This window comes from Prinia subflava, chromosome 13 (genome assembly GCF_021018805.1).
Source record: "Prinia subflava isolate CZ2003 ecotype Zambia chromosome 13, Cam_Psub_1.2, whole genome shotgun sequence".
Lineage (NCBI taxonomy): Eukaryota > Metazoa > Chordata > Aves > Passeriformes > Cisticolidae > Prinia > Prinia subflava.
In genome coordinates, this window is record NC_086259.1 from 3,041,071 (window position 1) to 3,066,038 (window position 24,968).

Consider the following 24,968-nt stretch of genomic DNA (forward strand, 5'->3'; position numbering starts at 1 on the left):
AATGACTTCTAATAAACTTCAGATAATAATCACCGGGATAAAAATACCAGTGAGTTAACAGCAACTGAGGAACAGTTTATGGTGTGATGTGTTAAAGCAACTCATCATTTTTAATTCTACTGTTTAAAAATTTATGGTATATTCATCAAAAGATATGAATGCTTTTGATTTCTGGTTTCACTAGAAGCATTTCTTTCTTTTTGGGGGGGGGCAAAGAGGGCACAAAAATCTCCTCCATTGGTGTGATCAAAGAGGTCACACATTATTGCAGAGATCCTTATATAATGTTCCAGAGTCCTTGAACAGGGTGTTTTATCTGAAATTTTGTGTGGGTTTGGCAAACAGATATCAGAGAGGAAATATTTTCAAAGAAGTAAAATAATATTAATTTTACCTTTTTCCTTTCTTTCACAGTAATACCTAAGAATATCAGATAACATTTAGCTTTATGGGGATACCTTTAAAAAAAACTTTTGGCAAATGTAATGCACTAAGCTTGCCATTTTTAAGAGGTGCCTCACACATCTGCAAACCTCTGCTGTACTCTTTGCATGGTGTCTGAAAACTAAAAACCTCCCTAGTTTTTGGTTGTTTAATTAATCCATGGTGTGTTTTGTTTCGTTACTGCACATCTGCAGTTTCTGCTTGCTGCTGTGTAGTTCGTTCCCTCTGTATCTCGAGGAGTCTCAAGTGCTTTGGTTGCTGTAAAGGTGGGTTTGACCTGACCTGAGCACGTGCTGCGTGGCAGGTAACAAATCCCAGCCTAACAAGCCTTGGGAGCTGAGCTTTCCTGGGGAGCCAGTGCTGGTTCAGTGACCTGCATTACCCAGTATCTCATTTGGCAGAGAATTAAGAAGGGAGCAGACACCTCATCAGCAGATTTTCCTGAGTGCAGACTCATTTTGGTACAAGCTGTCAAAGTCCAAGGACCCTCCAGCTGACTTTTTAAACCGCATCTGTCACTGGACTATAATTGGTTTATAAATTGGCTTAAAGATAATAACAGAACTAACCTTTCCACACAAAAAGCACACCTGCAACTATCATAAAAGTTCTTACACAAAAAGCATGTCTGCAACTATGATAAACTTCACCGAAGCTTAAAAATAATAGTCCTGAATAATGCATGAGTAAAAGATCCTAGTGAGTGGGTGGTGTTGCAGAGCAGGGAGCCACTGAAGGAGCTCACACACCCCATGGCAGAGGCATTTGGCTGGAAGTGGTTCTCATGGGGGTTGGTTGGTTTTTAGCTGCTTTTTCTCCCTACAAGAATGCTAATGTGGTGTTTGACTTCTGTCAGCCTGCAGCAGGGCACAGGTCTCTGCTGGACCCCCAATAATCCAAAAGCTGAAGTGGCTGAACATTAAGAAGCCTCTGAATTAAGGATTCTTTGTACCAAATGTTGTTCATTAGGCACTGTTTAGCCAGTGTTCTTTTTCTTCACATCTGCAAGTCTGCAATCTGGGCAGATTGTTCCCTGGCTGCCCACAGACTCTTCTTTGTCATTGTTTTCTTTAACATGCTGAAGCTATCCACACATGGATGTGTGCACAGACATCTGAGCAGAACACAGACACCTCTGGGCTTTAACAGAGCTCACATATTCTCACTTGTGGCATTTCCACATTGTGGAGTTGCACCTCATGTGAGAATACCAAAAAGTTCTGTTCATGGCTTCTTATCCAGCTGTCAGCTTGATGAAGCTATCAACTCTGATATTGAATTTTTCCTCCTTTCTCTGGCTTTGCAATTATTGTAAGTTCAGTATCTACAAAGGAAAATTAGATCAGCAGAATTTAAGGACTTCTCCTGTTTAAGTGTACTTACTAGTTATCTAAATGACCCTGAGTGCAGGCATGCCAGTTAGTCCCAGACACAGCTGGCCTCACACAGGCCATTGTATTATAAAGATTTCAATTGCCAGATAAAACTAATACCGTTTTAGTTTTAAAATAACTTTAAAGCATCATATATTTCTGTTTACTCTGTAATAAATGTATGCAACATATGAATATAGTTTTGTATAAAATGGACAAAGACATCTTCCTTGAATTATGGTTGTTCCTTTTTTCAGTGGATTTTTTCTAGACTTTTAAGTAGCTGCCTTAGTACTGTAAAATAGTTTTTTCTCTTCACAAAATTAAAAATTTTAATATTGTAAGGGTAGTAGGGAATGTTTGAAGATTTGCATTTAGATCCTCTTTCTTTGTCAAATTGCCTGTTTAAGAAACTGATAGAAATCTGTTTGAACCTTATTATTTAAGTTTATTCCTGGCATGATGGGAATCCTCTCATATCAAACAAGACAAGGATATCACCATTTTTTAGGTGAAGACCAGAAAAATCACTCCACTTAGTTCACTGTCTCTAGTCAGCTCAAAATACCTTCCTGTTTTGTCTTAGCACTCAAGTAATAGTTTGTATATGAATGTTTTCTCCAGGGCTTGTAGGTTCAGTGTCTTGGAGCGGGGTGGCCACCACCCCATTTAATAGACTAAAGCATGAAGGCAGACAATAGAATTGAAAATGCAATCTATCTATAAACCCTTTGCTTTTTAATTAAGACTATTTGAATACCTATTTATTTGTAAACCAAGATTTGTATTATTTAGCAGGGTGCCTCCAGCAGCAGCTTAATTTCCCTGTGCCCAGAGCTGCCCCAGTGCAGTCTGCAGCTGTAGCAGCATGTGGGAGAGAGCTGGAGCTGACAGGTTTCCTATCTCTAGCAAAGCTCGTGGCACTGGCTGCATGATAAAGGAGTGGTCCAGAGTCATTTTGCTGGGCTCTGTCTGAAGCACCACCCTAGCTCCAAGAGAGAGCCCAAAGCTGCACATTTTCCATCCAGACTCATTGTTTATTTCACAGCAGAGCTTTTTGTTGTCCTCAGTTTCTAATAAAACAGATAAGATGAATAAAAACCAAAACAGATGGGGACTTAAGAGTGCTGGGCAGAAGGAGAGGAGAAGCAGTTGCACTTTAGGCCAATGAGAGAAAAAGGAAAAGGTAGGGATGAGAGAAGAAGGAGTTCTAATGGATTTGCTTGGTGCTTAGAAATCCTCAGGATTTACAACCATGGCAGTCTTTTTAGGGCAATAGTGTCATTAATTTGCTCTGTTAAACTTCTGCAGACAAATGGATATATGGTTTTGGTGGTTTTATTTCTAATCAGTTTGATATTTGATCTCCTTTTGTATCTCTTCCTCAGTTTGATAAGGGTGACTGTGTCTCTTTGAGTGCAGTCTGTGGGTTTGGATTGAGACCACAGTAGCAGCAGAGCTGCAGAGGGAAGCTGAGCTGCAGACCACAGACACCTCAGCCCCACTTCTCTCAGACAACTCTGCTGGATCCAGAGCATCCAGGATCTGGCTGTGGTTTGTCTTCCAGCCATGGAGTTCTGATCCTCATTTTTAACAAGAGAGGCTGAGGCTTCAAACAGGTGACCAGGGTCAGATGTTACATGTGGCTTTGCAGTTATGGCGATGAAAATAGGTGACGTGGAGTAATACTCAGCTAAGAAATCATGGGAGAGATCTTGAAAGAACATCTAGTGCCCTCAGAAAGAAGATTGAAGACTTTTAGAGCAGCTGGAGTTGGCTGCAAACTGCAAAAGCTGAACCTCCTCTTAGACATAGAAATTCTGTACTCCCACAACTATAAAATAAACAGGAAAGCAACTGTGATTCAGTAATACTTTTAGTGTGATATGTGTAATATTGATGTGATGGATTGTAGTGATTTCAATTTATCATTCAATAGAGTGGAGCCTAATGTGGGAGAGCTGAGAAACACAGGGGGATCTAGAGAAGGGAAAATTGCAATACAATCAATATTCAGAAAGATAAATAATTATAGAATATCTTCAACAGTTTTCAAGGAACAACTGGTTATAGTTGTATTGGTTTGTATTGAATGAAAAATCGAAATTCCTTTTTAAAGGAGAGAAACCATAAAAATAGCACATTTTGAGCAGGAAGACTGCACACACTCTGTGGTGAGCATCTCTCACTTGGGCACTGTTGGCTTTTGTGAGGAAGGAGGAGCCGAGGGTCAGTCCTGTGCCTTGTGGCCTTGCTGGGCAGGCAGGAGGGTGCGTGCAGCAGGCTGGGTCCTGAGTGTGATGGGCAGGGGCTGCCTGCCCCCTGCACACCCAGCTGCTCCCACCACTGCTCAGGGCAGCAAAGGTGCATCCCTTTGTGAGCCACTTGCTGCTCAGCTTGATTCTGATCTTTATATCAGAGCCACAAAAGACAGCTGAGTGCTTTATCCAGGCACTCCAATAGGATGATTTTATTTTGGTCTTTGAAGCCTCAGTACTTTCAGAAAAAGTGATAATATAATTAAGATATGACATTTATGTTCACAAGACCCTAGAGCTGCGTGTTTGACTGGATTAAAGCAAATGGAACTTGGTGGGAGTTCGGCCTTAAATATTGCTCATTTCTTATTTGTTTAATCATGCCAAAATTGAACAAGGAAAATATTCTTCAACTGTACCTTAGCCCTAGTTGTCTTGACTCTGCAACTGCTGCTCTGTTGATGATGACTCAATGCCATGGTGAACTAATTAGGACAGTACTTTGTTACTAACAAAAGAGCTGCTTTCTTCCTCCCTCCTCTCCCCAGCAGTTTGTCAAACAAAATTGTATCCTATACCAAAATAATAGCAACCTAATGTATCCTGGCACTCTGTCTCTAGTCAAACAACAGTATTTTGTAATGCTGCTTCGGTACATGTATTAGAGGAGTTGTGTTTTACACAGCCCATTAACACAAGGGAATCATTAATTTCTGGGGAGTGTCTTTGCCAGAAAGATGTGGGCTTTAAATCTTCAATGTACGTAGAAAAGTAGTGTCCATGTCAGATGTTCTAAATGGGTATGATCACTCTTGAAAATAACAGGATAGCAATGTTCTGTGCTCTGCATTTTAAATAACTGCAGCTGACATTCTTATAGGAGACTCAGGCATGCATTTCCATCTGTGTGGACACGCTTAGATACATTGTATTAACATCTTTTCATGTGGGTCTGGATTAAAGGTGCTGCTGTTTCTCTTGTTTGTAGTTTTCTGTACTTCACAGACATGTTAAAATAATTTCATCTCATTTAAAGTTTTTTTGTGAAAATGTAGTTGCTCTTTCCACCTTTGTTTTTTATATAAACATCTGTTTATACATCTGTTTTTTGAAAGTTGTTGTTAAAACCTTTTAGCACTAGTTAACTCAGCTGCCTGTCTCTGCTCTCCCAGGGGTCTCCTGGCCTGACATGCACCGTCTGGCTGACAGAGTCCATCTGGAGGAGCTGACCAGAATTGGCATTCTGAAAGGCAACGTGGATGACATGGTGAAGGTTCATCTGGGTGCAGTATTTATGCCACACGGACTTGGACATCTACTTGGAATCGATGTGCACGATGTTGGAGGCTACCCAGAGGTTAGTGTTAGTCCATCCTCAGCTCCCCTGCAGATTAACCCCCTCAGCTCAGTCAGCATTGCTCAGACTTCATGTGTGGTTACCCAGTTGCATCTTCTCAGAGGTAGCGCAGATGTGCATTTAAGTGTCTCCTTTTTTTGGATGTGATATTTTATGCAGTTTCCTCTAAGAAAATCTGCTAGTTCATTGAAACATAAATTGTTTGTGGGAAGAAGTCACCTGATGGTGCTCTCTGGGCATTCCTTATGTGTTCAGTTCCTACATGCATCATGGTGTTCCTTCATGAGTCACTGCTCTGACAGGTTCCACCCAAGTACCCTGTGCTGTGGCAGAGCATCTCAGTCTACCTGAGCCCTGTATTGGCAAGATTCACCTGCTCCATTCCAGATGTGGGGCAGCTGCAGGAGCCTCCTGCTGTTCCTGGGCAGTAAATCCCAGTGGCTGTGTCATATGGCAGCAATGGCTCAGAGCCCTGTCTTGAGCTTTGTTGTTCAGTGTCAGCATGGACACCGGTGTAGATATGCTGTCCTGCAGTGAGAGCAGAAAGAAAAAAGTCCATCAAGTCTTCCAGTCTTTGCAAATGTGAAAGCATAACCTGTTGCATTCTGATTTTCTGCAGAAAACACAGAATGATTGTCATTTTCCTTGAACTAGTTTGGTGACTCATGACTATGATCTGAAAGCAGAATAGGTAAAATTCTGTAACCAATTAACAGCAGTAGGTCTGCAATGATAACTAAAAGTAAAATCACTGCAGTGAATTGTACTTAAGGTTTGAATAAAGAAAGTTGACAGCAGCTTCAGAAATATTTCAGAAGGATTGTGTTTGTGTTAGATTGCAGTTATTTGAGGCTAACTGTTCAAGGACTTTCAGTAATACAGTACAAAAATGGATCATTTGTCTCCTCTCATATGTTAGCTGTTCTTTTGCAAGAATCTGCAATGAAACTAGGAATTTATACATAAGGTTTAACCATATTTTGGTGCTTGTTCATGTTGGGTGACCAGACTACTTAAGAGCTGCTATGGCTGGCTCAGTTTTGCAGGCAGGGAAGAAAGAGTATACTACAGTAAAATACTGCAGAATACTTATTACATTGACAATATAATTATAGCTGAGATACAGTATTGTGATAATGATGTATTAGCATCAGCTAATAAACTTACATGTAATAAAAATGAAACAACAATCAAAAGCAGTCCTATTCTCATTTTAAGGTTTCTGCACTAGCTGGTACATAAAGGATGGATGCTTGTCCCTTTGTTCCTCTGAAGTGCATTCTCTCTGTGTGCAGATAGAGACACTCAGCAAAGCACAAGGACTGTGGTTACTTGGAGAGTTCATAAACTTTAAAATCCAGGACCCTGCTGTTGCATGCCTTTGCTTAGATTGTTTTCACTTGTATTGTGAGTAACTTCTCTGAATTTGATGGACTTAAAAAACAGGGGCATGTGTTCAAGACTTGATAGGGTAAAGAGATAACTAAATTTTAAGAACAATAAGAAGAATTCTGAGAGTGCAAAGTACGCTTCTTGGTTTTGCCTTAGAACTGTATTCTTTGAGGTTACAGCAAGTACCTTATGGTCAAGGGAGAATTCTAGAACTGATTTTGTGAGAGTCTGGAGCAATGGACCCTGTACAGCTTCCATCTCTCAGCAGGTTTCAGTTGCGTGGCATTCAAGCTCTAGAAGAAAAATTTGACAATAGTTTTTGTTTTCGTATGACTGAGTTTATAATTTTTATTACATGGTATATTATATAATTTAAGGGTCATTTTTTGAAAGCAAACTGTTCTGTCCACAATTTTGAAAGAGCAGCCTGTTACAGATAAAAATGGATATAGGGACTGTATTGAGTTAGGCTCTCCAGTTTTGTACTTACTGTGTGTAAAAATGCCAGAGCTCTACACAGAATTTTATACCTGCAAATACTAAAGTTATTTGTTTGTGTTGGCATGCAACTGCATTCTTACATGAAGAATGTTTGCATGGCTAATTTACTTTCAAATTCTCATCCTAAATAGCAAATTCCTTGAACATGAAGCATGTATGAAAGCTCACAAATAGCTAATGTTCTGTATTTGCATATAAAACTGCACATAGATGGGTGTATGCCATCACCTTAGTGTGAAAAATTATAAATTCTGGGTTCTGCAGAAGAGCAACCCCTTTCACCTCTGTGTGCAGCATTCATTTCACCTCTGGTAGACCTTTTCCCTCTCTCTGGCCAAAGCAGGAGGCCCTTTGGCTAAGATGAGGTCCCTGGCTGTGGAAGGACACCCCAGGAGCTGTCAGGAGCTGGGCTGCATCAGCCTCCCCTGGGCTTGAAGCCCTCCTGGGGGCCTGGTCCCTGCCACGTGGAAGGATGCAGGGGCTGCTGCCCACGTAACCCTGAGCACGAGCAGCTGAGCACCTTTCCTGCAAGTGTGGGACGTCTGTATGAAATGGCAGAAGGCCTTGTTATCCATGCCTCATTGTCTCATGAAAAAGCACATTTTGAAGACATCTAGTACACTCTGGAGTGATTTGTGGTGCCTTTTAAATGTTACCAGCTAGCGAGATCTTCACAGAGATTTTTATAAAGCCATTTTGGTGTTTATTGTACACTGAGCCCATGCCCATAGTATCATGTTCTTTTTTCTAGCTGGTTAAAAAGCAACTTCTTTGCTTTTGGCCAAAGGAATTTCTGGGAGGATTACAAACGATTTTTTAAAAATAAAAACTTTCCAAGTGGATATTATTCCATTATTTTCCTCAAGTGTAAACAGTTACATTTGAAATAATACAATAAACGTTAATTTCCTAATTTTTATCCGTCAGAAAGTTTTGTGTGTTCCAAAAAAACTATTTCCAGACATTGTTAGCTTAGATTAGTTATTCATTGGTAGCCAAAGATTTCTTTTTTCAAAATTGGCAATAATAAGTTTTCTTCTTTTCCAGTAAGCTGCTTTCACATGCAGCATTGAACAAGCACTTTCTTCTTCTTTGACAAATGTTGTAAATGCTTGCAGATTTTCTGCACAGTATACTCTGGGATATTAGAAAATATAACATTTCCCTTCCTATTTTTTGCTGTGGTAAAGAATATTCGGTTTTGGCCAGTAATGGCTGTGTCTTGGCACCCTTATTTGAGGACAGACAGCTGACAGCAGTGTTTCCCAGTGCAGCACACCAGTGAGGTGCTGTTTGCAGGGTGCGGAGCAGCCGGAGCTCCCCGGGGCTCGCGGCGTTCCCCGCGTTCAAAACCCGCCTGCCTCTTCTGGGGCTCCGACTGCAGCTCAGGCTGCTCCCAAAACTCAGCCCCAGTGGTACTAATCACTGCAGAAAATCTGGCCCTCAGTCACACAGAGCTTGCTTCAAAGGGTGAAAACCCCACTGGGCTTAGCTTCTGCTGTAAAATTTAATCATGGAGATGGTTTGCTTGCATTCCTTCAGTTGTTTCTGGGTAAATTCGGTATGGGATATAAATGAGGGTTTGTGCCTGTTACAGTGAAGAAAATGTGGTAGGTGGCCCCAAATTTTCAGACCCTGAGGTAGACGAGGCTGAAGTTTTCATTTAAATCTAGGTTCCGTGTCTCTAGATGCCTGAGTTGATTCAATTTCATGCTATATTAATTGACTATAAGGCTCTAAAGAATGCTAAGTACATTTGATGACTTTCTATAATAATAAGGCAGTTAATTTAAGTTAGGTTAATAACTACTGTGATTTTCACATCTTATGAATTAAGAGTTTAATTTCGTTTTGTTTTTTAAAATTATAAGATTTACCTTAGTTTAAATTTTTAATTCCATTCTCATGAAAAGCTGATCCTTTCGTTGCTGTTCTGCATCACAAATTAATTTTGGAGGTCTGTTTTGGAGTTACCCAGATCCTTCCATCCCTGTGCATGCTTGGGGAACATCTCTGCTGTGCACAAGCTGTGTCTGGCTTTCACAGAAAGCTTTCTCCCAGATCCCAGGTGACTGACTGGGAACTGACTGGGAGTTTAAGTCACCAAACGTACTGGAGAATACAGGAATAATCTTGTTCTGGCAAAAACTATTTTCCTTATGTGTCTGACTTTATGCTGAAGCAGAAGATTTCATTTTTTGTGTGGTTAGCATTGCAAATGATGCATTAATGTTTTTTCCTTTAAAAATCAGAGGATGAAGTGAATTTACCAAGAAGCCTAAAGCTGTTATGTAGGGCCCTGGTGGTGCAAATTGCTTCACTTGCCATAACCTTGCAAAGCCTCTCCTCAGCTTTGGTTACCCAGGCCCTGCAAACATGAAACAACCTGTGTGGAAGGCACTTAGAGTGCCTTTACTTTACAAAGAGTAAAAGGGTTTTCATTAGTTTTAACTTCTGGTTTTGCTTTTGCAAGTGATTGTACACCTTGAAAAAAGATTAGGAGAACAAACTTGCTGCTTCTGCTTCACGGGACCCTCTTGAGTTTTGTTGTGGTTTGGAGGTTTTTTTGGGGTTGTTTGGGGGTTTTTTTGGTGGGTTTGGGTTTTTTTGATTCTTTGAATTCCTGCATAGCAAAACCATACATACAGCCACTGAGCAAGCAGCGTGCAGGAAGGAAACAGATGAGTGAAAACTGCCTTTCCATGCAGAGCAGCACTGAAATCCATGGTGCTTATTGTATCTGCTGGGGCAAACACCAACCAGGAGAGTTTCCTGCAGCCTGGGATTCTTCTGTGGGCTTAAAGCCCTCCCAGAGTCACCCTGGGATGATTCTGTGGGGTTTAAACCCCTCCCAGAGTCAGCCTGGGATGATTCTGTGGGGTTTGAACCCCTCCCAGAGTCAGCCTAGGATTCTTCTGTGGGGTTTGAACCCCTCCCAGAGTTGGGCTAAAGGATCTCACCCTGCTGTGCCATCCTGTGTTCAGCAAAGCTGAGATCAGTTCCCAGCAGCTTTTCCCTGTGAGGACAGATGCTGGAGTCTGGGTGTTTTTGGAACATGAGATTTGGGCAGAGGCAGAAGAGGAGGAAGGCTCAGGTGCTGGGTCAGTGCAGTGCCACGATGCAGACATGCCCTGTCATACAGAGTTCCTCTCTGCTGAGAAAGGTGTTAAGGACTTGAGGTTTTTATTTGCTGGGTTTGGGTTTCATTAGTTCTCTTTAATTTTTTTTTTTTTTTTGGATGGAGATACTTGCTTGTGTTTCTTTGACTTACTGAAGTTTGTTGCAAAAGACTCTGTGTGCTAACAGAGTTTTTATCTGAATATTCATTGTCCAAATATTTCTGAAATTTTAGCAGCAACTGATAGAGCTTGTGTGTTTTTTAACAATTCATTCTAGGTGCAGTAGGAGAGAAAAAACAAAACAGTAGAGTTCTGCTTTCAATTACACAACAAAAAGTAAATCATTGATACTATTGATACACTTTAGGGTTTTTGCTATACAATTCTCACTAATGGTATCTAAAGATCACAAAAGGAAAAGTCCTTTCATTTGAGAGTATTGCCTACGTCTGCTTTCTGTGTGTCACAAGAAACTTGTTCATTAGATTTTAAATGGTGCTTGTCATTGGTTTCATTTTAAAACAGTGGTTTTAGTAGCTTTTGCAATTCTTTCTCTCATTTCTCATAAAATTCTTATAAATTTCTTCTAAATATTCTGCTCATCTTCTAGGTTAATGCTGTAGTTGTCAACTTGGTGATTTTTACTATTTGCCATCTCTTTCTTTCTCCACCTTAGGTTCTAAGGAAAGAGAAATAATGTTGTCCATATGTTTTGTTATTTCCATTATGATGGCACTGGAGCTTGGTAACATCAGAGGATCAGAAAGCAAAAATTATATGGAGAGTTCTGTTCAGAACCATGCTGTAGTGATGGATTGAAATTCAGCTCCAGCTGATTCATGAGGCAGCAGTGCCTCAAATAAGTGGCAGATGATTTTTCCTCATTCCCTGCAATAACAGGAAAGTTAGGTAGCTTAAACCTGATACCACAGTTAATACTTAGAAAAAGAAGAAAACACTTCAAGTAAAATAGCCAGTTAAACATCATGTGTCCTTTATTCCCCCAATATTAACTTTGAGCTGTGTCCCCAAAGCTCCAGCTAGTAATTAGATCCTCCTGCAGAAGTGGAAGCTTTGATTTGCAAATGCCACCAGTGATACGTGGTGCTTGGGGCACATTCTCCTGTAACCTGCTGCTGATTTCAAAGGCAGGACTGACAGCACTTCCTTCAGGTGACTGTAGGCAGCTCAGGCTGCTGGGGAAAAGCAGGATAGATTGAATAAACTAATCTTCATTAGTAACACTCAGCAAGTGAAACAAGAGCTTAGAGGGAAGGGACCAGGAGACGCGTGAAATGGAATTTGAGACTTTTATTTTCCTAGCTGCACAGAGCTCTGTTCCTTTTATATTAAATGAGCTAATTAGAAGTTAGGTATATGCAGTGGGAGAATAGGGAAGAGTAAAAGAGCTGAGATTTCACTTTGGTACTCATTTCATATTATCTAAATGTAATGTTAGTATTCTGATTAATTTAAATACTTGATTGCTTGGTAAAGTGGTTAGGACTTCATTGTGCTGGATGTGTTCCAACAGGGACAGTCTGTCAGGCTCCAAAAAGTTCTGTGATGATTTAGCTGCAGAAGAGAAGGTGAAACTAGATTGTGTCACTAATGAGCCTTCTGCTGTGGTTCAGTGTTTGAGGTATGAGTACCTCAGGTGTTCTCTGCTGTGGCTGGGCTTTGTTTACAGAGGCAGCTTTGGGCTGATGCCAACTTGCAGCCCCTGGTTTGGGTGGGTAGGGTGCCCTGCACCTCTCTGCACTTGTGCAGCTACTGCCACGGCCCTGTGGGTGAGCACCAGGCAGCACAGGGACATCACCTGTGCTTTTCTCATGTTCTGATCCAAAAACAGCCCCAGGACCAGGCCCCCGTGGGCCTGGAGCTGTCTCTGCTTCTGACTGCTTTGCCTGGTACACAGTGCCTGTGGAACAAGATCCAGCATGATTCCCAGTGGAGTTCTTCCATGGAAAAAGCAGCATATTAACCATTGAATTGCTTAGGAGCAAGCTGTAGTTCATCTTTATTCCAAGATATTCTGGGGATATTGCAAATTCTAGTATTCCACAGCCTTTTCTGGGAAATAGGCAGATTCGCATACTTCCTAATTCCCTGCTTATTCCAAAAATAGTAATATTTTGTATTACTCTACACTTAATTTGAACTTTTATTTTGCTTACATAGCAATAAAATCAGTTTACAAAATAATTCTGTTGTTCCCTTGACAGTCCTTATTGCCTAGCCATGCTGGTTTTTGTTACCTTGGATGAACCATTAATTGGAATCCAATGTTCTTGGCAGGAGTACAGTCACAAATGACAGTGTCATACATCTGTGCTTACTGGGGGAGGAGTGTCTCAATCTTAAAATGTGAGCAGAACCTCCAAATAAAGTCAGTCTTAGAAAACAATTTCAGATATAGTCTGTTGTTGCAATATACAGGAGAACAAACGGTTATTCAAAATTTCGTTTTCACAAAATATAACTAAGTCTCTTTTGAGATGCTTAGGCATTAATATTTTCTAGACTATTCTGTTCACTTTGGGGGCAAATTATCAGCATATACTTTCTCCCTGTGCAGCCCTGTGCCAAGGGTCCTGCCAGGCCTCCAGGATATACTGGTGATAGGAACAGGTACCCACACAGCTGCTCTACCAGCACTCACATTTTCACTTTTCATTTCCTTTTCATTTCATCTGACTGCAAAACAACATCATGGTCATTGTTGAAAACAAAGCTTGAGTTGTTTATCTGCAACATGTAGGGAAGGTTCCCTCTCACAAAGAAGGCAATCCATTAGTGGCAGAAGATTCTTGCTGATGGGTGACAGTGCAAGGTTGCCCTGACAGGCTCTGCTCCCAAGAGAGTTTGACTTGATGAGAAAGGGCAAGTCTTGTTTCACACCTGTCATCTTCTGTTTGGGAATTGTGGTGTTTCAGTCATTAAAAAAAGCCCTCAGTTTGTCCTGCTTTTCATAAACAACCACAGCAGGCTGAGAGCTGCCAGCCCCTGGACCTGATGGGTGTGGTGCCTACCGAGGTGGTCATGAGTGCCCAGAGATCAGATATCACTTGGGATGCTGAAGCCACAGTCTCATGTGTGTTTTAATCCAGATTTTGTCATCTACCCATCTTGGTCCCTGGCTCCTCTGTGCTTATTTCCTGTGCCAGCTCATTTTGTGCTTCAGCCTCGCAGCAAACTGGACTGGGGCTGTCCTCTGCTCAGAGTGAGTGGCCACATAGAAGCCATAGCCAGACCGTGTCTCTCTCCAGCCATTTCACACATCCCCTGGTGAACACCCTGCTAGTCTCTGTTCACAGGGACCCACTGCTGTCCTGCTCTGTCCAGCTTTGAGAAGCTGAGCAGTGTTACCCTTTCTTTGAAGACCCACTGGAGATGCTTTCATGGTAGGGATATAGCTGCATCAGTACCTGCACAATCCAAAGACCTGGAGATGAAACCAGAGCCAGCACAACCCAGGACTGAGATACAATGGGAGGAATAGCAAAAAGACTTCAAGAAGTCCTTCCAGAGAAGTTAAAATTTTACTTTTGGGTGAGCAGCGTTATTCAGGTGACTTGAGGAGTCTCCCAGCATTGCTCAGAGACATATCCAAATGTTGATCTTGGGTCTTGTTCCTGAGTTGCTGTTGTCTTCTTGAAGGAAGAATTCAAAGCAGAATCAGACTGCAGGGAGTCTAGACAAAATGCCTGCCATTGCTTTAGCAGCTGTACCGAGGTAAACAAAGATAAAGCTGAGGCTTTATTGTCACACCTGATGTTAAACACCATTTATTTTAAGTAAAGGCAGAAAAATATGGATGCTGTGCCAGGGCTGCCTTCAGAGGATGTTTGCAATTGTTTTCCTCGCTCTGCATTTGTCTTTCTAGCATCTGTCTTGGATTGACTGCCTTGGAAAAGGCATTTGCAAGTAGAATTGAGAAGTGTACTTAAAAGCCAAATATGGGTTGTTTGTTGTAAAGTAGCCGATAGATACTTGGAGAGGCACCAAAAGGTCCAGACACTAATCTAATTGTTTACAGCTCATGGAGAGATTAATCCACAAGATTGGATGCCCTCATTTCCTTTACACATTACAATGAATGTGTGAAATGCCAAACCCCAAGGGGCAGAATGAGAGAAAAAATGGCTCCATTTCAGTGCAGTTATTGTTTCAAGTTTAGAAATATATTGATTTTCTTTGAGTTTTGATAAGAATACAAATTCAAAATGCCTTGCTTAATATCACAGTATTCTTTTTTCGTAGGCTCAGTAAAACAAAACTATGTTTTATTATTTTGGTGTAATATATAGTGCTCTGCAAAGTCCAAATCAAACATATGACATAAAACATATCAAACACACAAAATGGGCAAACCTATGTCCAAATATCCAGGCGGCTTAGCTCTAGAAATCTGTAAGATGCTGTACATAGGAACAGAATAAGCTCTGCAAAGGGAACAAAAGCAACCCCAGCATTGCTTGGGTGACCAGTGAGAATAAAGCAAACACCACGGAGGAGCTGCTGCAAAGCAGGATTTCTGTAAAACAGGCTTCCCCTGAATGAAAGGGAGCTCAAGAACAAACAATACTGCAGGGCTGTGTCCACTCCGAAGAGGGAATGGTTCAGTAAGGTGAAAACGTGGGTGATGTGCAGGGTGTGCTCCGGCCCCCTCCATCCCCTGCACCGGCCTGGCACAGACACGGGAGCTCGGCTGTGCCTGGACACGGTGCCCTGGCACCAAGGGTGGCGCTGGGCAGGGTCTGGCTGGGAGAAAGGGGAAGGTTCATCCCCATGATACCAGTCATGCTGACACCAGCTGCCTCTTCTGCTGGCAAGGGGAAGTACCGTGGCTTTGGCCAGGAGCAGGACTCAGGAAGGCTGAGTGGAGAGCAGATAAATAATGCTGTGGTCTTGCAGACATGTTAACCTCTGACTCGCTGGCTAAAGCAGAAGAGGTTTCATGAGACACTGTGTGTGCACAATTGCAAGCTGGTGGACCTGTGAGCTGTTCACGGGTCGTTATGGTAATTTGTTGGGGAAATTTTGCTACAGTTGCAAGGAATTTTCAAAAAGCTAATGGGATTGAGATATATTTATTCTGGTATTGCAATACCTGGCATGTCTGAGGCGAAGAAAGTTAATATCTGGAGCTAGTCTTTGCAGTGTTTCTAATTCCTTGACTAAGCACATCCTTGTATATCATTTTATTTTACCAGCTTTTGGGAAGAAGAGATTGTTTTGCTAGTTTGGACTTGCTTTGACTTAACTTTTAATAATACCCAGGAGCACCATGTTGCCTGAAAGTCTGAATCTGACAAAAGTTTAGTTTAAATGGGCTGCTTTTATGAGGTCATGTGTAGACTCATTGCTCCCGAATCAAGATCATAAATGTGTAATTTTAATACCATTTGGTGAGAATAAGTATTTGCATATCCTTGGAGAAGTTGTTCTCTGCTGCATAGTTCAGCTGTTTCAGCCATGACGTGGCAGGAGCATTTGAAGATTTGCATGTCACTTACAACACCATACTTTGCAAGGCAGGGTAGAGCAAGGAATAGTGCAAGTAATTATTTTTGCTTGTAGTGCAGTATTTCTCCCAAGGCAGAGAGTAACAGTACCAAGCATACCCAAAGCCATGATTTCTGCTGCAAAAACCAGTTGGGGTGCTGAGTTGAAAACTGGCCATCACTCTATGCGAAAGCTAAATGAGGGCTGATGGGAGGGCGGTAATTGCATAGCTGAGTTTCAGTTGTTTATGGTTGTTTTTGTATTTAGTGTGTCTCAGGGAGCAGTGAGCACGGGAGGGTTTGGTGTGAGGTGCTGCATGCATTGCCCGTGTCTGTGTGTGTCGCGCAGGGCGTGGAGCGGCCCCAGGAGCCGGGGCTGCGCAGCCTGCGCACGGCGCGCCGCCTGCAGCAGGGCATGGTGCTCACCATCGAGCCGGGCATCTACTTCATCGAGCCGCTGCTGCAGCAGGCCCTGCAGGACCCTGCACAGGCCTGCTTCATCGACAGCCACGTCCTGCAGCGCTTCCGAGGCTTCGGCGGGGTGAGTAGCCTTAGCGGATGTCTGTACTGATTTTTGGGGTTCTCTCTGTTTGCCCTTGCTGTGTGTCTGAGGAAAAGTCTTTTGGGAGTTGTAATGTATTGCACACAGGGCTGTTCCTGAAGCAGCACCTCGAGTCATTTGGATTGTTTAACTCTGCAGACAAACTGGAGGGGTTTATTCTAATTTTTTAATGTGGTTTTGTACTAATGATTAATAATAGACCCGTATTTTCCCATTGACTGAAATATCCTCTGCCAGCACCACGCAGTGGCTTGCCAGGTAGGTATTTTGTCTAATGTGTCAAACATGTATGCTATGAAATATGAGACTGAGTTCTGTAGCCCAGAGTTGTCTTCCTTGCCAGCAGCACAGTCCAGTGCTTCCTGCAGGGCAGAAGAGCCTGATGCTGTGTAAGCTGGGGAGGCAGTAGGTGAGAGCAGCAATAATTGCTCTTACAGGATTATTGACAGAACGGCATGAAACGTGTGCCCTGGAGGAGTGTTCCCCATTTACCTGAGGAATGGCTGATGGTGTTCAGAGCACAGTGTGGCAGGCTGAGGCAGCAGTGTGCAGGAGGGCTGGCCACGGGAGGTGGAGGTGATCTGTGCAGTCATTGCCATGCTGGGAAAACAGGCAGGGGGGCCTTGTTTGTACACACAGTCCAGGGCACGTTCCCCATCCAAAGCCACCGCCCTCGCAGAGCATCCAGCCCTTGCAGTGGGTGTTTTGCAGCAGGGTATTGCAGCAGGGCAGGCATTTGAAGGGTGCCACATTGTTGTCCAAGCTTCTGTATTCCTGCAGAGAGGAGATAGAGCAGGCAGCTGCTGTGCCCACCCTCCCATGGCTCCTCTGCTAAGGCTCAGTGCAGGGGCAGTCGCTGGCAGTGGCGGTGATTTTCTGGTATGAGAAGTCACTCCTTAGGAATTATCTGCTGCTGCCATTGACTGATTTATCACTGTACCCCAGCCTTGAGAGGGTGATTACTGCAGCCCTTTGGTCTGAGCTGCCTTGGAACCACCAGCCCTGACAGAAAAGTTGTGTGTGCTGTCCCCAGTCATGTGAGCCAACCAGGCTCAAGGGCAGCCACCCATGATGTGGGTGCAGCCTTATTAAGAGACACAGGACTTTGCCCTTGCTGGTATTTAATTCACTGCTGAGGCCTGGGACATTATCTGTCTCTGTGTTGTTTCTTTATCAAGATTTGCCAGCCAGACAAACTGAGGTACTGGTGAACAAAAGGCAGTTAATTCTGCATTTTCTAACTGTGAGCACATTCTGTGTGACACCACACACTGAAATGTATTTTAAAAGAACACTGTGCTGTGCTTGTCTAGCTTGACACTGCAGTGGAAACAGGTTTGACTGTCTTTGTTATCCTTGTAAACACTCTGTGGGAGTTTTTTGGCAATTGAATTGATTCCTGGTGAGCTTTCCCTGAACTTGCTCAGCAAAGCCCACATTTTTCCCAAGTGGCTGTGAATGCCCACTCCATTTCTGCAGCCTGAGGTGTGCCTGTGGCTCACCTGCTGCCTGTGGGTGCACAGCACAGGAGTGACAGCATGGCATCTCCAGCTTGGTAATAAATTGCTGGATCAGGCACTTTTGTTCCAGAGATTTCAGGCAAACTTTGTTCCCTCATTTTTGCTTAGCTTCCTGTAATGATGACTTGTAAGGAGAGCTGGCCAACAAACTTTGCTAAAAAAGGGGCGGCCCAAAAGGGATTGAGCAAAAATCTAAATCTCTGATCCCCCTGTGAACAATACATTTTACTTAGAGAGAAAAAATAATAATACACACATACCCTGAGCCAGATGTTGTCACTTGATTTTGTCCAGGAGAAGAATGAAAATAAAATCTGAGACTGGAATACATCTGAATATTTCTGAATTCTTCACAAAAGCTAAATTATAATGCAATCAAAATAAGTTTTTCCATCTTTACCATTTTGACTTGCTTCTGCATAAATAGAAGATGCAATTTGTGCTGTGTGGAGTGCTTAGTTATGAACAAGATGTTTCATTCTAGTTTATCCAGAGTGAGTGAGTATTTCTCACAAAAGCATGCCAGAGAACTTTCTCTCTATGGAATTAAAAAAGATCTTGTAAAGCCCAGTGTATTTACTGACAAATATTAATAGTACAGGGGCTAGTATTGGTGTCAATTCTAGCTGAAGAGTTCACTACAGTCAGTCCAATCTTCCTTTAAATGTAAAAGTAAAATACATTCTACAAAAGGAAATAAGTTTTCCATTTCCCTTTGCAGAGCTCAGCACTAATAAAATGCTCTTCAATTGGTTTAGTGTCATTCACTTCAAAGATGAACTAACATTCATTGAAGTAACAGCACAATAATTCTAGTGAGTCTGTCCACAGGGAGTTTGTGGATTTTTAATAAATTCACCTTGAATCCATGTCTTGTTTGGGCTTTGGATAATTTTCTTGATTCTGACAAGTCTGCATTGAGAAGCAAAGCTCTTGTAGTGTGCCAGGAAGGGCAAGAGTGTAGCCCTTTATTGTGATTTGTGGTGCCTGGAGTTAGCCGTGAAGGGACTGTGGCAGCTGCAGGAGCAGGGAGGAGGAGCTGGCGCGAGGTTTCTGTGGCTGCTGTCACAGGGACAGGGACAGGCACAGGGACAGACACAGGCACAGGCACAGGCACGGGCACAGGCACAGGCACTGACACTGGCACTGACACAGGCACAGGCACTGACACAGGCACTGACACAGGCACAGGGACAGGCACTGACACAGGCACTGACACAGGCACAGGCACTGACACAGGCACTGACACAGGCACTGGCACTGGGACAGGCACAGGCACAAACACAGGCACTGGCAATGGCACTGGCACAGGCACTGGCACAGGCACTGGCAATGGCACTGGCACAGGCACTGGCACAGGCACTGGCACAGGCACAGGCACTGGCAATGGCACTGGCACAGGCACTGGCACAGGCACAGGCATTGGCACAGACACAGGCACTGGCATTGGCACAGGCACAGGCACAGGCACAGGCACAAACACAGGCACTGGCAATGGCACTGGCACAGGCACAGGCACAGGCACTGGCAATGGCACTGGCACAGGCACTGGCACAGGCACTGGCACAGGCACAGGCACTGGCAATGGCACTGGCACAGGCACTGGCACAGGCACAGGCATTGGCACAGACACAGGCACTGGCACTGACACAGGCACAGGCACAGGCAATGGCACTGACACAGGCACAGGCACAGGCAATGGCACTGACACAGGCACAGGAACTGGGACAGGCACTGACACAGGCACAAGTACAGGCACAGGCAATGGCACTGACACAGGCACAAGCACAGGCACAGGCAATGGCACTGACACAGGCACTGGCACAGGCACTGGGACAGGGACAGGCACAGGCACTGACACAGGCACTGACACAGGCACTGGCACAGGCACTGACACAGGCACTGACACAGGCACAGGCACAGGCACAGGCACTGACACAGGCACAGGCACTGACACAGGCACTGACACAGGCACAGGCACAGGCACTGACACAGGCACTGGCACAGGCACAGGCACTGACACAGGCACAGGCAATGGCACAGGCACAGCCTCTGGGGCTGCCACTGCTGCTCAGGGTCCTCCTCATCCTCCCCAGGGCTCTTCAGCTCCTCTGGGCCAGGTGCAGATCCCCCGGAGGGGAGCAAGCCGTGCTCAGGGGGTGTTGCCCTGTCTGAAGCCCTGCACTCTTCCCTTGACACCTGTCCAGTCCAGTCCTTCACCTGGGCCGGTTTGGGGACATTTCAGACACAGGTACTTCAGCCCTCCTTCTGCAAAAGCAAGGCCCAGTTTAGCGAGGCCATAAATGCTGTGGGGCAGGGGCTGCTGCTGGACGCTGGCACAGCGCCTGGCCCGGGCACCTTTGCTCTGCCTGGACTCTGCCCCACAGCTCCTGAATAAACACAGATGTGCAAACAGAGGGATGTGCATACAGTTGGATGTATTGCTCAGGAAAGGCAGCTGAGTCCTCAGGGAAGGGGAAATGCTGACTCCAAATGCTGCCCTTTAGGGTTTGACATTTCCATTCTTCATAAGCTGATTACTGATTCATGCAGTTCATATGATGTTTTCTCAAAGACACAGTGAAGCCATTCAGGTTTTTTTTGGCCTTACACATTCAGTCTCTGTTCAGGCTTTATTTTTCCCTAGGATTTGTAGAACTAGCACTAGACTTAATATCTGAAAACTATGCAACTTAGAGAAAATGCTGAAAGACAGATGGGTGTTAAATGCATTACTTTCTTTTGTTACAGATTTTTCTCATTTAAAAATTAAACAGATTTACAAAGCCCAGGAACTTGAAGATCCGCTAATATTACAATATTTTTCAAAATAATAGTACTTCCCGCAGTCAGAATAAATGCTAAACCAAATAAAGATCAAGATATTTAACTGCTTCTACCCTTGGTTCAGAGAGCATATACATGCCTCTGTCTTGATTTTTATTTTTCAGAAGATTAACCTCTGTTTCTGAGTTTATGGTGAATTTGTATTGTGAAATGAAATTGCTTACTAGGCAATAAACATTATGCTCATCTACTTTTTAACATTGCTTATTCTATCACAATATCACACATTTCTTCAAAAGCTTTACAGAAAAGCAGTTGTCACAATGTACATAGTTAACTTCCTTTAAAAGTTCTAAGGGAAGTGATAACTGTAGGCAACCCAAAAACTACTTCTAGTTCCTTATAAACCTTCTTTAGCCCTTGTCTAATTAGCTTGATAAGGTTAAAGTAAGACCAGCTGTTTCTAACCTGTACTTAGCTTGTAGTTTAATGCTTCTTTTTGAGCCTGGATGAAGGGACTGGGCACCTGAGGCTTTTTTCCTATCTGTATCCGTTACTGTAATAAAGTGGCCTCACCCTACTAATAGTGATCCTCTCCTATAAAAATGTGAACATTTAAATGTGGACATTTGAAGTAAAGGTTCTCTTGACATGAGGACTTGGTTGTGAATGAAACCTGCTTGTGCCAGGAGGACCACAGCATGGGATGGGATCCACTGAGCACAGAGCCTCAGGCCTCTGCAGAAAGCACCTTGGCATGGGCACTGTGTGTAACAGCAGGGAAGTGCCTTCCCCAGCCCTGCACCCCGGCTCTGATGCTGCAGCTCTGTTTGCTAGCCAGACCCTCTGGGATACAGAAGTCAAACTCTGCTGGTGATAAGCTTGCTCTGTTAAAATTACTGGTAGGTCGATGGCTGAGTTGAAGTAAGTTCCCTTGGCTGCACACAGCTGCCTCTGTAGGAACAGACCCACGGGTGCTTCAGCCCCTCGTGTGCTCGTCTGCCTTGCATGGTCCCATGTGTGGCCACGTCCTGCCATCATTTCCAGGCAAGTGTCCCACTCTAAGGTCTTGCAGCCATAGTGTTGCTGCTTTCCACAGCAAAGCAGCATTTATTTGATCAACAGATTTAAAAAAAAGGGGGGGACATTTCACCAGTTGTCTTTTTTGACATCTGGGATCTGTCATCATGCAAATCTGGATTATTTAATTGGCCGAAATATTTTCTTGGTTGTCAAAAGCCTTGACATATATATATATTATCATCCAAAAGAAATTAGTAAGTGCTTCAAGCCCATTTCCCTTGGAAGGAAGGTAGCACAGGAGGCTCTGGGGAGCATGAGTGTATCAGTAAGTGAGGACAAAGTGCGAGGCTGTGAGAGCTGCCAGCAGCCCTGGTGTGTAACTGCTGTGCTGGCCTTGGCTGTGCCCCACAGCCTGCTCTGGGGCAGAGCTGGGGCCCTGCAGTCCAGCCACATGATGGCCTGTTGCTGGTGTGAGGCAGTTGTGCAATCAGGTCTATCTAGACAGATCATGCCACTACCCTTGATAAGAAAAAGGCTTTTTTGGGCAGTCCTGGCATTCCTGGCCACTGCATCTTTACAGGAGTTGTTTTTTGAAGTGTGCCACACCAAAAGAGTAAAGCTGCCCCTAGGTTTTTGCAGAGCACCCTGAAAGCTGGGGGTGCAGTGAGCCTCACACTTCAGTGCTCAACTCCAAACCACTCTGTAGCCCTGAAACAAGCAGTATACTGAACAAAGAGCCTGCAAACAGGGACAGCTCTGAGAGCGAGTTTCATAACCACTGTCCCCCTCTGGGAAAGGCAGCCCCAAGCCAGTGAGCCTTGCCAGGCAGATCCAGCATCTTTTGTCCATTTGGACAGAAGACAAGACCAAATGACAGGAACTCCTGTGGGGAAGGTTTTGCAGGTCCTCAGAAGCTGCTTCTTGCTGCTGCTGAGTTTAAACTCAGGGTGAAGCATGGAGGGTGTGAAGGAAAAAGCCAAATGAAACTATTTCCTCCCCCTTGGGAGCCTGTTCCTCTGCACTCATGTTCCTTTTAGGCAAAGGAAAAATTTTGCACTGAAAATGGAAAATTCTCTCTAGTGGCAAACATCTATTTCAGGTGAGATTCTGGGGAAAGAAGTGCCATGTTCCTAGGGAGTGCTGGGTGGTCCCAGATGCTTCTGTGTGCCTCCCTCCACATCCCAAAGACCATTTGGAGGTGCTGATGCTGAGCAGGCTGATGTGACAGCAGTGGCTCTCCCACTTTTCGCAGGAGATCACAGCTGTGGATCGATTGTATGATCTCCTAACAATGTTCCTCCTGTACAAGGAGTCTCTGGGCGTGGTGCTCCTCCTCCTCCACAGTTCCCTGCCTTTGGCAGCTCCAGCCCCTGTGTGCTCTCCTCATTCAGGATGTCTCACTTCTCACCTCCACCAGGATCTCCTTACCTGCCCTCCTCAGCCAGTCCCAGCTTTCTTTGTCCATTATTTGTCAATCCTGTCTCACCTCACCTCATACCTTCCTTTCCCTGGTCCCTTCATCACTCTTAACTATTTCCCAGCTCCTTCCCCACCCTGATTTTCTCTTAAGGCCCAGACAGAGAACAGCATGGACAGACACCTTGCCCCACTTGTTCTTCCCCACTATAGTATAGCTTTCATCTGCTCTGCTCCCAAAGAGTGCAGAGGTATTGGTGAAGGCATGGAACACTGAACTAGAAAACACAAACCATTTTTCTTGGTTTTTTGCTAATGTTACTGGTTAAGCAGATGAATTGTGGCTGACACATTGCTGTAGCTGGGGAATTTCAGCTCAGGCAGGGGGAGGTTTGTGAAGCTGGCAGTGCTTGGGGAAAAGGCTCTCTCTGTAGGCAGAGTCAGTTCTAGCTTTGGCTGGTCTTCCCTCTGCTCTCAGCCTTACTTTTGCACTGACATTTTTACTTTGCACATCATCGCTGTGTCCAGCTCCATTTACACTGGCTGGGCTTGCCAATGTGATGCTTTGGTTTTTACCATCTTACAGGTCTGTTCCTGGACTCTGGCACTCCTGCAGGGTTTGCCTGGTACCATCAGGTTTTTGGCAAGGATGGTCCACCCCGGCAGGCTCTGCCCCGGCCCAGGACCCAGCAGGACAGGCACACGGCAGGATTTGCCTTTGGGTGCACTGGGACCCTCCTGCTGAATCCTTGGGTTACCTTTTGCTCAGCAGTCAAATTTGAAGCAGTGAATCAAAGAGCCCATCCTGGTAAAATCTGTTCAAGTGCAGAGCCCTTGCATGTGTTGCTGATCTCTGCTGCAGCAAGGCACCAGCCTTCCAGGCACACTGAGCATACAGAGCCTCACAGCTTTCAAATTTACAGCTGCCCAAAGCAAACGTGTAAACTCAGTGGAGTTTGTTTATTTAATTCTGCTTTATAATACACTTAACTTGATACCGAGTAAAAGAAATAATCTGGCAAAGACATCATTAAACAGTTTAATAAGGACTGGATGACTCATTTTGCTTGAACAAATGGATTATTTTGCAATCAGAAGTACAAATGTTAACCAGCTTTATTTTTAGTTGAAAATGTCAAGAGGTCAGAAACAATTAAAGCAATTGTAAGGTGGGAGTACCCAGGGTTTGTGTTCTTTTGGATTTGCACCTTACTAAAATTGCTTTTATTGCAGCTTAGTAATTTAGCAACATTTTTCTGATAAGATAACGGGAATGACTGTGTAGGCACATTAGCTGGTAAGAAGAGATTAGAGACAAACAGAAATGGACCACACTTTTCATTTTAATAGCAAGAGTTGGAAAACTGAGAGGATCTGCTTTTTCCTTCTGTGATTTGAAATTTAATGATTGTATTTTAAAAGAAATGTCTGACCTGCTTAGGACTTTCTCATCAGCTCAAAATTCCATGTTTGGCATATCAGCTACAAGCTGTTTCATGTTCGAAGTTTCACTTTGGAAGTTTATTGTGTTTAGAGAAAAGTTTTAGGTGCCAAGAGAAGCTACCTGAGCTGCAGCTCAGCAGCAGGACAGCTTTGAGAGCAGACACTGTGGGCATCGGGAGGCTCTGTCCCTAGCAAGCCATGTGCTGAGAGGGCTGGGGGCCAATCCAGGGAAGAATGTTCTTCTTGCTGCCCCTGCTGTCAGGGGG

General features: G+C 44.0%; 1 protein-coding gene across 2 annotated transcripts in view; it reads left to right on the forward strand.

The window, feature by feature from the left end:
• PEPD (peptidase D) overlaps nt 1-24,968 on the forward strand; it is a 147,937-nt gene that overhangs the window by 121,831 nt on the left and 1,138 nt on the right. For both annotated transcript variants that reach the window (XM_063410695.1, XM_063410696.1), the window contains 2 exons: nt 5,248-5,432; nt 16,301-16,492. In XM_063410695.1, the coding sequence (XP_063266765.1) occupies nt 5,248-5,432; nt 16,301-16,492 (377 nt within the window). The remainder of the gene's footprint in view (nt 1-5,247; nt 5,433-16,300; nt 16,493-24,968) is intronic.